Raw genomic sequence first — 16,312 nt, 5'->3', positions numbered from 1 at the left:
AACAGGGGCCACAATAGTGGTCAAGGTTGTCACTATCTTTATATTGCTAAATGACCATTAGCCATCAACAGTGCAATTTCCACACTGAGTGACTCATTTTGGGGTGTACATGTTTGTAAAGCAGATGTGTTATTAGTTAGAATTACCCATTTACTTTTTATTTTTTGCTATTTCTTTAATTAAAAAGCAGAGTGACACATTTCTCACGCTTATCTTTAATTAGTCACAAGTTATAAAGATCTTCTGCCTAGGACTTGATACAAAAATCTCTTTTTGAATGAGTGCGTTAAAGTAAGAAGTGCTAATCTATTTTGTAAAGATTACTCCTAATAATGCAGATAGTATGCTGATATGGAGTCAAACTTTAATTGAAGAACACAGAGAGAGATTTTTAAAGGGATCCTGATGCCTACCTGGGTTCAGTGGGAGCAGCGCAGTGGGGAGCCAGCACCTCGTGGAGAGCAGGGCAGATTGAAGGCTGGTGAAGGGGAGAGTCAAAGGCCCAACGAGGAGGATTGCACAAGCTATTTCAAAGCAATGATCTTTGGCTACAGCGTTAGTAACAGAGGTTTCAAGGGCCAATGGCAAGGTGTCACAGTGCACAGCTGGACAGACAGTAGCAGGCTGGCATCCTGTAGCAGATTCTTTGCATGCGGTGGTGGTGGCCTTTGTGCATCTTGTGGTCCCAGGAGATCTTTTGTCATCCCTGGTTGTCAGGCATACTTGTGTGAGATCCTTTCCTCTGTAACTAACCTCCCAGGCTTATTTATTTCATTTACTTTTGTTATTGGCACCAATGACTGCATTTTGATTTTGGCAACTTGAACAATGGCAAGAACAACCAAACCCTGTGACATTAGGATGAGAATAACAGAGTTTCCAGAAACATGGCCTGTGTCTAGGCTGCTGGGGAAGAGGCCAAGGATTCTGGAGTCACAGAGCTTGAGCTGCGGTGGAAGGCATATGAGAGAGCAGCTCATGCAGAGACACCCTCCTCTAAATTCCTGCTTACAAAGGGTCCTCAAGTGTCAGTTGGTGGGTTCCCCGTCTTCTGGTTTCCCAGTACAATGGTCTCCACCTCACTGACCCATAACTAACAGAGATGGTGAAGGGCCCCGTAGGACGTGGCTGGCCTGCTCTGACGTGTGCGCTCCTATATCTGTTGAGTTGAGGAGTGAATGTGAGTGGTTTGGGGATTCATTTGTTCTGCCGGCTACTCAGGACTTCAGGCCCATTCCTAGGGTTTTACTCTCCTGATCAGAGAGCTCCTCGAGGGAAACCTCAGAGATCCCCCAAAGGGAAAGCAATGACCTGGCCACCTGCGACTTCCACACAAGGGATAAGTCAGCTGTAGCCCAAATGACACAGGGAAACCAGGCCTGTGGAGAGACTGTGAGCTCTGGCGTGAGGCTTGGAGACTCCAGCGTCACCCGTCATTTCAGCAGAGTCATCATGAGCCAGCACCAGAGGCTGTGGCCAGGGCCGGCAGGGCTGGGAGCAGCTGCCTCTGTTTGCAAATGAGCCGCTATCACAAGCAGGCTGGGATTCAACAGGAGATCGGGGGTAATCCATTCCTTCCTCTCATGTTTGGCTAAGAAAGCACCATGTGATCTTCACAGGCTGAGGGTCAAGGGGTTTGCCAGGTTTCAAAGTCCATTGAGCTAGAAAGAAAGGTAAGATGATGGTAAGTGTGTGTGTGTGTGTGTGTGTGTGTGTGTGTGTGTGGTGTGTGTGCAGACCCAAGTGCTCTTTAGTATGTGTTCTGTGTGGTGTATGTGTGTGTATGTGGTGTGTATAGTGTATGTGTGTGGCATATGTGTATGTGTGTGGTGTGTGGTGTGTGTAGTGTGTGTGTATAGTGTATGTGTTTTGTGTGTTTTCTATGTGTGTGTAGTGTGTGTGCACGTGTTGTGTGTGTAGTGTGTGTGCATGTGTGTTATGTGTGTAGTGTGTGTGCATATGTGTTGTGTGTGTGGTGTGTATGCATGTGTGTAGGGGGTGCGAGTGTGTATGTGTACGTAGTTTGTGTGTTGTATGTGGGGTGTGTGTTGTGTAATGTGTGGGTGTGTTGTATATGTGGGGTGTATGTGTAGTGTGTGTGTGGTGTGTGTGTGTTGTATGTGAGGTGTGTGTATGTAGTGTGTGTGGAGTGTGTGTGTTGAAGTGTGGAGTGTGTGTGTGTGTGTGTGTGTGTGTGTTGTGTGTTGTGCTTGGTAACTGGAAACAGCCTTGTTGTTTACTCAGGAAGACCAATCAGATCACCCCATGTGGACGGTGTTGTAGGGTGTTTTTATGACCTGGGTTTCTTCCCCAGATAAAAACAAGAGAGGAACCCCAATACAAGTCAACCTCAGTCACTTCTAGGGACACATCCTAATGTCCCAAAGCCCTCACCCCCTGCAGAAGTCCTCCCCCACCTTCGGCCACAGGAGCGGAACGAGAGCCTCTTTTTGAATCTCCATCTCCAGGCGCTGCTTCAGCTGGGCCTGTAGTCTTGGACAGGAACCCATGAGCGTATTCAGGGCTGGTTGGTGCTTTCTGGCTGTTGGTTACGCGGTGCCTCTTATGTCAATATTGTTCTTGCCTGGGCAAGGGTAGGCTTGCCAAGCGACCTTGGGAAAGCAGAAGACCTCTGCCCAGGTCCTGCACTGGCCTTTCATCACCTTTCAACCCTGCCCTCCTTATCCTGGGCTAATGAACTGTTAAGGCCACTCTGTACAAAATCCAAGTGTTTTGCCTTGTGGTTAGGTGGTTAGTTTAACACTTCCCTGATGTATTAAACACAAGGAGCAGTTATGGCCGCTGCAGGGAAGAAGCGAAAGGCCTGAGCGCTTGTGCAGACTTTCATGTTAGTTGCTGTGTGAACTCAGGCACCTGGACCCACCTGTGGACCTGAGCTTCCTGTGAGCAGGAAGGAAAGAGTTAGGTCGGGACCTGCTGCAGTCTGCTTTGGCTGCTGCAATAGTCCTCACAGGCTGGGTGACCTAAGTGGATGACTTAAACAAGTTTATTTTCTCTGGGTTCTGGACACTGACAGGTGCGGGCAGGGCGGCTTTCTCTGAAGTTTTCTTCTGTGTCTCGAAGAAGCCTGTCCCCCCTTGTTGCCGCCCCTTGGCCCCCTGTGGATAATTCCCTTAGTGTCTGTGTGTCCTAATTTCCTCTTCTTATGAGGACACCACACATGTTAGATCAGGGTTCACCTTAATGGCTTCATTTCAGGGTCATTTCCCATGACTCTCTCATTCTGAAGGTTAGAGTTTCACTAATGAAATCCTGTCCCTTACAGTACACCACTCAACTCACGACATGGACATGGGTCATTTGGAAGCAGACCTAAGACTAGGAATTCAAAACTTGGGGAGATGCAGGAAATAGCGAGGGGTGAGACTATGAGGTAGGGAAGGCACAGCTGCCCACGAGGGGTCCTTATGCGGCCACTTCTCACTGTGGCTCCTTGGAGCTCAAGCCTGGGAGAAAACTGGCGGGGGGTGGGGAGAATTTGGTTTTGAAAGTTAGTTCATCTAACAGGCGAGGGCGCTGGGTGTTTTGGACACCAAGTCCATTCAGCTGTTGACTGACAGTTACCCCGGGGGTGGGAGGGTCCCGGGGCCCTGGTGTCGCTGGCCTGCTGTGCATAGAATGGCCTTGCTCCGCTTCAGGACATCCTTCAAGCAGGAAGGAGCTTCTGGCAGGTGGGAGTTGTTGGAAGTCACCTGAGGCCACTGAGCTGTGCTGTGAGGCCCAAGGGGAACGGCCAGCCACTGACAGTGGCTACTGTACACTCTGGTTCTGAAGGCCACGCTCAGGGCTGGGTGAGTGTGCGCACACCTGCTTGGGGAAGGAATAGAGACCCAATTGGCAAAGTCCCTGTGTCACAGATTACAAATTATTGGCAACCTTCCTGCATCTGTTCCAAAGCTGTGCAGGGGCTCAGACACGATAGGAACGGGTTTCTTGCTTACATGACATCCAGGACACTGCTATAGATCAGGGAGAAGCTGTCACCCAAGTACAAATCAGAGTGTGTACCTTCCTAGTCCCTGAGGGCCTCCAAACCTTGCCTCCTCGCTGAGCTGACCCGACCCAACCCCGCCTGATGCCGCTCCTATGCCATTGGCCAAATACCAGGGCAACTGGGCCACTCAGTCATTTCTGGCTGGGCATTGCTTTGGCAACAGGAAGTCTCCACCTGGGAAGGGAGATTGTGGAGTCTGAGTGGTCTGCAAGTACCTCTCCCTCCAGCCTCTGCCTCCTCTCTGGACCCTGGAACTCTTGCTTCCAGCCACCTGCCACCTTCAGGACAGCTGCACAATCAGGCACTGCCCATCCTCCCCAGTAGCCAGGAGGATCCAGAGGGGTCAGCAGGAAGTTCTGAGTACTTCAAAGGCATCAACGTGTAGAAGATCCCTGGAGAGAAAGGCTACCCCGGATCTCCCACAGGCCAGGCAAATGGGTTCTTGATGCCCCACAACATTGATTGGTCAAAAATGTTTGGCACCACAGCAGAATGGTTAAGAGCAAGGGCTGGTCAGCACACAGGTTTCGTTCAGCCCTCAGCGGTTCTCTTTGTGATGTGTGACCTTGCCCTACCTCCTCAACCACACTGACACTGGACCCTCCATTCTTGTCCCCAGAGCCCATCTAATAACAAGAACAAGGTTTTGAGAGAAAAGAAAATGAAGTATTATTGATTTGCTAGCAAAAGAAAATGCAGCAGATGCGGGTCTCAAAGCATGTGAATCTCACTGGCAGGGAACACAGGGTCTTCAAAAGAGTCACACAAGGGCTGGCATCCACATATTATCAGTAGATAGATCCAGCTGTTGTCCTTGAGTTCCCAGGTTTGGAGTTTTTATTCTTGTGGGCAGTGAAGGGCAAGATAGCTTGGCCTGGCATGGGAAAAAGGTTCATCTTGTCTTCCTGCTGTTAGGGAGGAGAAGAGGGGAAGGAGTTTTAAGATAAGCCACCTGATGCTGAGCAGCAAGTTTGTACTCAAAGCATAAAGTAGACCTCAGTTACATCAGGAGCTATGAGTACCCACCTCCAGGGTTATCCTGAGCATCAACATGCACAGTTCCCTGAGCCCAGTGCATGAATGTAAGCGCTCAAGAATGAATGTGTGAACAAATGTAAGTGGAAAATACTAGCAAGTGAACACTCAATATCACAGCCAAGAAATTGCTATTTGTAATACCAATTAGAAGTCAATCTTCTAGCTTTATTCTTATGCAAATAAAGACGTATATTATTTCTAAAATGGGATCACTTTATACATAACTGGACTTAAAAATCTTATTTTATTAAACTACATTGAAAAAATAAAAGCTAGTCAATCCTCACCAGGGAATGCTATTTCACCAAGAGAACACATGGGCTGTCATGCATGAGGCCCTGTGTTCCACTCCTAGCACTGCAAACAAACAAACAAATATTCAACAGTAACAGAACTGCATGCTACTGTGTACATGACGCATCCAACAGCAGGTGCAATCAAAGATGCCAGGCACAAAAAGCCACAGGTTGCATGATTTTATTTATATGAAATTTCCAGAGTAGGCAAAATCCACAGATACAAAAGTAGATTCATGATCACTCGGGGGCAGGGAAGAGGGAATGAGGAGACAGGGAATGAGTGCGAATGTGAAGAGGTTTCCTTTTGGAGCGATGAAAATGTTCTAGGATTGGAGAGCGGTGATGTTTGCATGGCGTTTTAGCATACTCAAAACTGCTGAATGGTAATTTTAGTCCAAGTTTTCAGTTTTCTTGGGTACCCACCTAGGAGTGCAATCCCGGTGCCACGTGGGAAGTCTGTCTCACTGTAGGAGAAACTGGCAAATGGGCTCTGAAGCTGCCTTCAGTTTTATAACGTGTGCTTTCTCCCTTCACAATGTATTCTGACGTCTTTCCATGTGTGTCATCACATAGAGATGGAATATGGAGCGATTCCTTAGCCAGCTGTACCCCAGTGCATTTACATAAATCCCTAACATTGGGCGCTCAGTGATCCAAGAAAGAGGCCTTGAGCATGTTCCTTGTGTCCCCAGCAATTTCTAAACAACGTTCCCAGGTGCACTCAAAGCCTTTTGTATCCTCCTAATTCAGTGTTTTCCCATGTGTTGCAATGATTGCTCCCCTTCCCTGCCCCACATCTGTCTTGCCTGTTACCTGGCCAGAAGATGAACCATGTGTTCATTCATCTTTGTATCTACAATACGTAGGCAAGGGCCAGGCATCTTAGTAAATGTTAGAAGAGTGAAAAAACAAGTAAATGGATGGATTTACTATCAGAACATTCTGCCCCAAATCCCTGCTCTGAAAGGTAGTAAATTCCCTGGTCTTGGTTTTGTGTGACAGGAGGCTGGGAAGAAATATTGGCAGAAATATTGTAAGCTAATTTAGGCATCAGAAAGAGATTGGATAAAGTGTTGGACCACTTCTAAAGTTGAAAGCCTAGAACTCTAGGAAATATCAGCCTAGCAAAGCCAAGGGATCTGTGCTGATTTCCCAGCTGAGCAAATCTGGGGCTGTGAGTTGCTCTGTGTGTTGCTCTAAAATGTCCCAGCTTGTTCTGAAGACCTCAGACCAGATCTTTGCCCTGTCTGAAGATCTCTGCCTGCTGTGTCTGACATGGGAATCTCATAGTACCCTGAGGTTAGAAGTCTATAAGGGAGAAATTCTCCCGTGAGAGATTATTGGACAAATTTGTTGCTCTGTGTAATCTGAGGGTTGGGTAGGGAGTGTTAGATAAGATAGGACCAACTCCAAGTGGGAATGGCTGGGAGGTCTCAATGGATGCCCTAGTGGCCTTTTGTCATTTTAGACTATGCAATTGGGCTGGGTAGGCGGGATTAGGGCAAGTCTTAAGTGCATTGCCTCCAAACGTCACAGAGACCTCCTTGGCCCCAGAGCTGTCCTTCCACGATGTGGCTTTATACTTTGGTGTTAGCCTTTTCATCTGCTTGCACAACTTGGGGTGAGTCCTTCTGAAATACAGATACCAGGGGCCACAGTTGGAAATCCCTTTCCTGCATGGAGGTGGGTGGAGGTGCACTGGGGAAAAGGCATGGTAGTTCCCATCCCACAGTGGTGCTCACACTCTGGACTTGGAATTAGACTTGGAGCAGCTGAGCCCAGCCAGCCTGGGCCAGCCAGCTGCAGACATTAGGCACGGGGAGGCAATAGCCAACCTCAGGCCTCACACATGAGGAATGGAGAGAACCTTTGTCTTGATTATTGGTCCTCAGCTGGATAGATTGTGACGCATGACTTCACACAGTATTAAAAATGTCAACTCAGGGGTGGAGTCAGGGTCTGAATCCCAGCTCAGCACTTCCAACTGGGCTAGGTACTTAACTTAGCTGTGCCTGGGTTACCCTGTCTCTAAAATAGGGATGAAATTGTCCCCACCTTTTCAGGCTGTAGTGAGGATAAAATGGATAGTTCTTTCTAAAGCACTTAGGATGGTGCCTGGTCTAGAAGACGTACAGAAAAAGGATTGATAAATAGAGGGGATGATTGGAAATGCAGTGTTAAGAGGAAACTGGACATAGGGTAAAAATCAGACCAGGAGCTCTTGACCATTGCAAAGATAGTTTGTCACTCTTAGTTCCCAGGGGGTTGGCCACACCACTGAGCTCAGTCAGGAGGCAGAGGGCAGCGGGGGCTGCAGGTGAGGCCTTTGTTGTGATTTCCCTGGAAAGAAGAAATGAGGCAGGGTAAGCAGGGTAGGGTTGGTTTCTTGGGGTTCTTTGGGGGATTTGGGGACACAGGGGCTATCTCTGGTTATCTGGAACCTGGCTCGTGGTGATTTGGGAAGGTGGATTCTAGCCCACGGTACGATATTTAGGAGGTGATTGAGATGTGGGGACTGGATTGGTTGGAATCTTAGAGTAACAGTTCCTCTAAGATGAGCAAGGCCTCTCATTAGAGGCATCAGGTACAGAAAATAAATCCATGGTTAATACAGAAGTTCAATGAGGGATTTCACTGAACTACAACAGTGCCAAAGAAACTGAGATTCAGAGGGTATTGTACTCTCCCAAAATCACCTGGAAAATCATGCACTGGTCTATCTCTGGCTCCTGAATCCAAGGCCAGTGCTCTGGACACCAGTGCTCTGACAGCCCAGGTATGTCTGGATTTTATCTTCTGTCTAGCCTGGGACTGAGTGTAAGGCAGAGGAAGGAAGGAACTGAATTTGTGATAGAATATTCCTTTATGCTGGAATTACCTATTTCCATATTTAGAAAGTTCACAGAGGCCTCTTTTTCTCATCTGTTTAGTGGGCGTATGAACACTTACCGGCAAGACTTATTTTTTTTTGTGTGTGGTGGAGAATAATGTAAAGGAACTGGAATGTACATCTGGAACACAGTAAGTGCTCAGTATGTGCACACTGCATAGAAAGTAACTTGTTTAGGCTCTCCACCCTATTGCTCATATTTCCATCCTGGGTAATCTGGCGTCTAGCCACTACATCTGGGTTGAAGGTCATCATTGAGGTGACAGATCACACGCAGTGATTTCTGCTCAGACTTCACCCTCCTTCGCTTCCTTGAAGCAACCATCCAGTCCCTCCTCCCTGGGCTCCTGACACTCCACCCTCCTCCTGCCACCTCTCCGGGTGGGTGCTCCCAATCTCAGCTGAAGCTGCCTCTGTGCTTCACCTCAGCTCCTGCTCTCCTCTCACCCTGGTCCCTGCAGTGAGTCACACACATCCATGGTGTGCATGTGTGCCTTCAGGGGGACCATCCTCCGCCCCTCACCTACCTCCTTCCAGTCTGGAGGTGCCCTGGTCTTGTGGCCTCTTGCCAGGACATCTCACTGACATCCCCAGTGACCCTGCCTAACACAGAGCCATGTTCACACACCTGCTCTTCAATCTTCTTTTCTCTACAAACACCCACATCTGGTTAACGACCAAGTCCTCCCACAAATTCCTCATTTATATCTCCATCAAAGTTTTCTCCTAATTATAAAAAAAGGATCTATCTTCAGTGCAGAAATCTTAGAATGCACCAAGAAAAAAGCAATGTGCACTGCCGCATTCATGGACATTTCCGTGGACAAGCTTCCGGAGGGAAGAGACAGCTCCCTAATAATTAGTGAAAGAAGCATGGGGTCAGCTGTCAATAACGTGAGGCACAGACGTGGTTTTGTAATGTGGTTTCCATAAGAGTTTCCAGTGGTTTGGGCTACTCCTCTAAGATGCTCTTTCACTTATGGGGAAGGGATTATGTTCTGATAAACTCATGATCTTAAATGTAAAAGAATCATAAGTCAAAATATCATAAGTTGGGGACTAAATGTCCATGTCCTCACTGATTTCACCCTGGTCCTATTGATAACGCTTAGCCACAAGAACAAAAAACGGCCCAATTGTGAGATATGGATACTGTCTTGGAAATTGATTTCCCATAAAGACTTTACAAGGCCATTAATTCTGCTTCTGTTACAACAAGTCTGGATTATTATTTTCTTTTCTGGCCACAAACTTTGCGGGGATTGTAGACATATTGTCTGTATCCAAAGAGGAGCATGCTGGGGGACAGGAGGATAGTAACCATGTCCTATGAAGGGTGCTCTTAGAAACTGAGGTCATTGAGGACAGACAAGAGAGAACTTAAGGGTGGTCATGGTGGGGTGTCTGAAATCCACCTGCCTCAGGAAGGAAGATCAGGTTAGTGCACACTGGTTCCACAGCAGGTGGAACCAGTTAAGGTGAGGAAGTCGCAGGGAGATGAGGAGCACAGGTCTCTTCCATAAGAATAGAGCAAGTGGAGAAGACAGGAGCCTGATGCTCAATCTTTCCTTATATATGGCCCTAATAAGAACTAGCAGAATATTCTAGAAGAGTTTTGTGTCCTTTACTCCAGAATTGTTCTTGATGCTTTTTGTCCACTAAATAAAACCCAATCCTTTAGCCTGGCATTCAAGGCCATCCCTGACATGCACCTGCTCATTTCAGAGTTTCATCCCCTCCTCCTGGGCTCCAGCTGTCACATGCCTAGAATGTGGCCAACCAACCAGGTCTGGCCTTTCCCCTCTAATGTCCTCATTGCTCCCCATGTCAGCAGGACACCCGTCCTCGCCCCCCGTGGTGGACACGGTGCACGGCAAAGTCCTGGGGCAGTACTTCAGCCTGGAAGGATCTGCGCAGCCCGTGGCCGTCTTCCTGGGCGTCCCCTTTGCCAAGCCCCCTCTTGGGCCCCTGAGGTTTGCTCCACCGCAGCCGGCAGAGCCCTGGAGCTCTGTGAAGAACACCACCTCCTACCCTCCTATGTAAGTGGTGGCCTGTCCCAGGGGGTTTGTCCCTCGGTGCTGCAGGAGGGGGTGGAGGCTGTCCTGGGCTTGCCTCTGCTTTCTCCTGGAATCTTCTAGAACACTGTAGAGCCTTGAAATAGTCCGGACTTCTCAGGGACCTAGAGTCTTTTATTCAACACTAATTCTTGAGCATTTAATCTGTGCCCAGCTTGCCCTTGGTTCTTAGAATCCATCGGTAAGCCAAAGAAAGATCCCAGTTCCATGGAGCTTTCAGTCCTGCAGGTAGAGTGTGTGAGATAACGAAAACGATGAAGGTAAAAAATGAATTATGTCATGCTGTGTTGGAACATGCTTGGTGATTAGTACTTTGGAGAAAGAGCTGTTGAGCAGGTGGGAGAGATAAGAAGTAGTGATCTAATCTTTTTTATATTGAACCTTGGTGAGCTGGGAGTGGGGTGGGTGAAGGTGTGTGTCTGGGTGCATTGGAGAGTCACCTTGGTGAGTTCTCACCGCCCACCTGTGTCTCCTTATAGTCATAGGCAAAGCAAAGGTTGTTGGGCCCAGGAAGCCTGGCCAGTGGGGTACAAGCCCAAAGATTCCAGAAGTCCTCACGATCACCTAGAGCCCCTCAGACACCTACAGGTGTCATTTCTGACGTTCATCTTTTCCTCACTGGGTATTTCTGGAATGTCCAGAATCCCACTTTGGCTGCCTTCTTTCCAGTCCTTTCTTTAAATAATTAATATTCAGTTTTTAAATTCCTGATTGTGAGTACCATTCATACATATTGCGAATATGTGAGGAGATATAGAGAAGCCTAAGTGAGAAAATTAAAATCACATGCGGTCCCCCGATCCAGGAGGAACTGCTGTTGACTTTGGAGATCCTGCTGCAGCCTTCCTGCCTTGAAAATGGATGGTACATAGGGGTAGTTGGAATGACCACCTTACTCATGGATCAGTGTATCATCAACTTTGTCCTGTGCCTTTAAATATCCCAACCTGGCATTGAATAGCTGCATTGAATTTGGTATTGAGGTGCAATTGATTTCCTCCATGTCTCGCTTGAGTTCATTAAGTTGGTTTTGATGTTTTTGACATCATCATGGACACAATGAGGAACATCATGTAGCTAAATCATGATACCCGTTTATGGATATTTGAGGGTAAGTTCCAAGAAATGGAATTTCTGAGTCAAAGAGTGTGTGCTTTTTGTTAAATTTCCCTCAAGAAATATTCTGTGAATATTCCTGCCAACAATAGATGAAAACCTCCATGCAGCAGACCCTTAGCAATGCTTGAGGTTATTAAAAGAATGCTTTGGGGAATTAGGTAAACAAAACAGTAATACAACAATCAAACAATAATAACTATCATTTGGGTCTTTATGTTGCATTTATCTAAATACTAGTGAAGTGCAACTCTTGTCCCCCTTTTAACATTTGCATTCTAGTTTTTGAGTCATATTCCTGCTGTGCTTGGAAATCTGGGAACAACTCCTAGGAGAGAACAACTGGAAGACATGTTTTCTGGCTCCAATCTGCCACTTGATAATTGTGTCTTCCTGGCACCTGTGTGCCTCGGTTATGTCTTCTACATACTGGGGACAGCAATGCTTGTCTTGTGTGTCTATTGAGATCCAGACATATTGCTTAGAACGTACTTGGGGACACCAATATTACATAGCAAGTGTCTTCTTGGCTGTGTGAACTGGGGCAGGTTGTGGAATCTCTCTGTGACACAGTTTTATGATCTGTAAAATGTGGATAATAACAGATTCCCATATCCTAGGGCTGATCTGAAGCTTAAAGCAATTAGTCCATGAAAATAATTTAAATCAGGACCTGGCACATTGAGAGACCTCAACAATGTTATCCATTCCTTTCTAAGTTGGATCTTGGAGACCTTTCCTCAGGGCAGCCAAGAGTGGTTGCCTGGGACAGATAGGTTCACAATAGAATCTTAATGTGCCAGGGCTATAAGACCCTTAGGAAAAGCACTCCTCTCATTTACACCTGGGGCATTGGGACCCAGAGCGGATGGCAATTCACCTAAGGTCACCCAGCACAGATGGCTAAAGCAGGACTAGACTGTGGTTATGCTGAGTTTGTCCTACAGGATGTCACCCGTAGCCTGCTTCAGGATAAATGTATTCCATCTTGGTTGCTGAAGTCTCCCATGGTTACCTGGTGGAAGAACACAGTCATCCTATAGGACAAACATTATTGGGACCTTGTCCTGGGAATGCTGGACATGTCAGCTCTCAGGGCAGGCCAGTGTGTGGGCAGCCTCCTTTCCTTGACCTAGGGCATCCCATAGGCTCCAGGAAAGGAAAAAGGGCGAAGTCCCTGTCATTCTGCATGATCTGGGGAGAGTCCCATGGTCCTCACCAAACTCCCAGTGAGCTTCTCCCTCACTCCAGTGTCTCAAGTCCAGTGATAGCAGATCCACTGAGAAGCTTAAGGTCTGGCTCCAGACCTCCAGCCTCCATCTGCCTGAACCTCAAAGTTCCTTCTTTCTCCTCTCCCAGGTGTTCCTAAGATGTGTTGGGGGGGCAGAAGGTCTCCGATCTCCTTACCAACAGGAAAGAGAACATTCCCCTCCAGTTCTCTGAAGACTGCCTTTACCTGAACATTTACACTCCTGCAGACTTGACCAGGAGAAGCAGCCTGCCGGTGAGCTCGGGCCCCACTTGTCAGGGCTTGGGAGTTTCAGTGTCTGGGATCTCTGGGTCTGAAGGCCACGAAGGCAGCTTGGGTGAGGGGCACCACAGGCCATCGTGACTCAGGACCCAGAGGTTCCCGTGACCACAGGAAATACGGTGGCTCTTACCTTGGTTTGCCCTAGGGACTTCAGCCTCTGGGGGGGGATTGTGCTCCATCTGGAATGCACATTTCAGGTTTTTCATGTTCTCGCACAGGAACAGAAGGACCAGAACGATTACTGTTGGTTTCTAGATTAAGAATCTGATCTCAGAGCAGTCTACTAGAGCTGGAAAGAGTTTTAGAGAAACTGAGACCCAGATGGGGGAAAGGAGGCCACACAGAAGGGTGACAGGACCAGAGCTTGGGGCTTCTCATCTTTAAACCAATGTCCCTGAGCGGGCTGGGAAGTGGCGCACGTGTGTCCCCTTTCTGCAGCACATACCCTGTGACCACTTCCACTGTCTCCTGTACACTGTCACTGTCCCTTGACAGAGGTGTGGGTGGGCAGGAGCTGGGCTGGGACAACCTTAGAAGCGCTGTCCTTGCTCAGGCCAGGCATCTGAGGTCTTATGGGAGATCATTTTCCTCACTAACTGCCGCTGGCTCAGGCTGATGCCCAGTGAGTCAGCATTTTCCAAGAAGGAAGAGCCAGAGGTGGGCCGGCTGCCAGGAGCAGGCCAGGGGGTGAGGGATCTGCTGGAAAGACGTCATACCTGAACTGGACTAAAGAGGGGGTCAGCTCCCAGCTAGTCCCCCAGGAGTACTCTGGCACGGTTCCCAAGAGTTGGGGAGGAGGTTTGAACTAGGGACTTTTGAAGTTGGTCCTGCATGTGCTTGTTAGACACAAGGCAGTGGGACAGGGTCCCTCAGTCACACACTTTTCCCACTCCTCCTGCTGTGGTGTGCTCAGTGACCCATCTGCCCAGCTGACCTCTGGGCTTAGGGGGAGCAGGGGCACGGCGCCTTGCCCAGCAGCCCCTGCCCTCCAGGTCTTGCCATCTGTTGGCACACGTCCTGGCCTCTCCAGCCTGTCTGTGCTGACCTGTCCTTGAGCTCACCTTCACTCAGGTGATCCTGACTCAGTCTCTCCCTGGGGACAACAGGATCAGAGGTGCAGGAGAAACAGGGCTCTGGGAGCCTGGAGGCAGGAGACCCCCAGCTGTGGACACAGGGTCTAGAACTCCAGGGTCTGGGTTTGTATCCTGGGTCTGCCTTGGCCTGGCTGAGAGTCTTGGGCACGTCCTCAACCTCCCTCAGCCTCTGCTTCCTCTCATGGGAAGATTCCCGTGTGAGTGTCTAATGATGGTGGTCGGGCTTCATCTCAGGGCTGGCTGATTGTGCAGAGCATGCCCTCCTGAAACTCAAGTTAGAGCTACAGTGGGACCTTCTTCCTGCCTCCATTGGACTCACTGTGCTAAGGCTGTGGCCCTGGGTGGCAGGGAGTTGGGCAACTCAGACCGTGGACTCTGGGGCCACTCAGTCTGGGTCAAGCCTTGCTTCAACACTTATTAGCTATGGAATTTGGGCAGGTGAATCCTCACATTATTTGTTAAATGAGACAATATTAGTGTTCCTGTAGATAGTTTATTTCAAAGTACCTAAACATTACTTGGTACTTATTTCATGTTATGATTCTTTTTTTTATTACAACTATTATTATAATAATTCCCTGCTATGTGAACTCTTTAAATGCAAGAACTATGAATTTCAGATTACAATACCCACTCTTAACCTCTGATCATATCACAGTCCCTGGCATACAGCTAACCTTTGGATAATGTTAGTCAAGTGATTGAGGCTTCCAGGATTGGAGGATGTGAAGTTTTTTAGGGGGGTGGATAATATCTGGATGTGCAGGGTAGGCATGACCTCTTCGCAGGTGCATAGGAAGGGTCACCTTGGGGGTGGGGTTGTGATTCCTGAGGACATCATTCCTGCACAGGGGAGTTTATTCCTCATTGGAGTTAATGCAGGTGCAGCTGAAGAAGTGCAAGAGCTGCCCCTTGCTTATGTCCAACTGGTTGGTCCAGGCATGAGGACCATGGGAGCATTGGGGAGAACACAGTGTCCTTAGTTATTGCTGTTCCTCTGGTGACATTGCAGTTTTAAGGGCTTTGGGAGGACATGAGTCTGGCATAAAGGTGGGTGCACTGAGTCGGGGTTCCTGGGCCCTAAGCTGGGGGTGTTGGGGAGGAGAGAGACTGTCTTTGCAACCTTGCTGGACTCGGGGTGTTTTAGGCAGCTTTTTCGCTGCTGGGAATAAAGGATCAGTCAGCACAGCTCTAGGCCAGGAAAAGTCTATTTGAGGGCTCACGGTTTTAGAGTCTTAGTCCAGAGAAGGCCAGCTCCATTCCTCAGGGCTGGACGTGAGGCAGAACATCATGGCTGAGTGTGTGGCAGAGGTGATCCTGAAGCAGAGAGAGACTCCAGCTCAGGATACAAAAGATATACCCCATAGCCACGCCCCCAATTAATCACTTCCTCCAGCCACACCCCACCTCCCTCTAGTTACCACTGGGCTAATTCCATAAGGGATTAATTTACTGATTGTGGTAAGACTCTCAGCAATCCAGTCATTTCTCCTCTGAACCTTTTTGCATTGTCCCACACGTGAGCTTTTGGGGGACACCTCATATCCAAGGTTAACACTGGTGGATGTTGCTACTGGCTTCTGTGAGTTTCAGTCAAGATGCAGGTGACAGACCTCTGAGGTCTTCTCCACTTGTGCTTCCTATAATTAGTGTCTGTGTTGCCCAGGTGATGGTATGGATCCACGGAGGTGGTCTGGTGTCGGGCGGGGCATCCACCTATGATGGACTGCCCCTCTCTGCCCTTGAAAACGTGGTGGTGGTGACCATCCAGTACCGCCTGGGCATCTGGGGATTCTTCAGGTAAGGCGCTGGACTCTCCTCTCTGCACAGTAGCCCCTGCATTGGTGAATATAAAGAAAAGAGGTTTATCTCACAGTTTTGAGAGGCTTCAATGGATTTCCCTTTGTGGAAGGCCTGTTATTCTGTATCACAATATGGTAGAGACATAAAGGGAAACTGTACATGCAGAACTCACCACAGTGAGATGGGGAGCCAGAAAGTGGGGCATGGGGTGGTCTTGCTCTTTTTGGAACAACTCACTCCAGACCCCATGAGCTCTAGGTTAACCCCTCTCAGGTGGCACCCCAATGACCCGATCACCTTCCACCAGACCTCATCTTGCATAGGTTCCATAGCTGCTTAATATTGCCACAAAAGTGAGCAAAAGCTTCATCATATGTGGGAAACAAACCACACCCAAACCATAGAAGCCACAAAAGCAAAAGGGTGATGTCCTTGCTCATGAAGTGCTCTG

At 48.4% G+C, this 16,312-nt stretch overlaps 1 protein-coding gene across 4 annotated transcripts in view; it reads left to right on the top strand.

Annotated features, from left to right (window-relative positions):
• The first annotated feature begins 1,496 nt into the window (after positions 1-1,496).
• LOC144250328 (liver carboxylesterase 1-like) overlaps positions 1,497-16,312 on the top strand; it is a 31,735-nt gene continuing 16,919 nt past the window's right edge. The window contains exons 1-5 of one of the 4 annotated variants that reach the window (XM_077792903.1): positions 1,497-1,673; positions 8,283-8,373; positions 10,074-10,281; positions 12,793-12,937; positions 15,725-15,858. In XM_077792903.1, coding sequence (XP_077649029.1) covers positions 15,728-15,858 — 131 coding nt within the window. In that variant the 5' untranslated portion in view covers positions 1,497-1,673; positions 8,283-8,373; positions 10,074-10,281; positions 12,793-12,937; positions 15,725-15,727. Of the gene's footprint in view, positions 1,685-8,282; positions 8,374-10,073; positions 10,282-12,792; positions 12,938-15,724; positions 15,859-16,312 lie in introns of all 4 variants that reach the window. The other 3 variants (XM_077792904.1, XM_077792902.1, XM_077792905.1) reach the window with 3 other exon arrangements.

Source organism: Urocitellus parryii, chromosome 15 (assembly GCF_045843805.1).
Source record: "Urocitellus parryii isolate mUroPar1 chromosome 15, mUroPar1.hap1, whole genome shotgun sequence".
In the NCBI taxonomy this organism is placed as follows: domain Eukaryota; kingdom Metazoa; phylum Chordata; class Mammalia; order Rodentia; family Sciuridae; genus Urocitellus; species Urocitellus parryii.
This window is presented reverse-complemented; position numbering and strand designations above follow the sequence as displayed.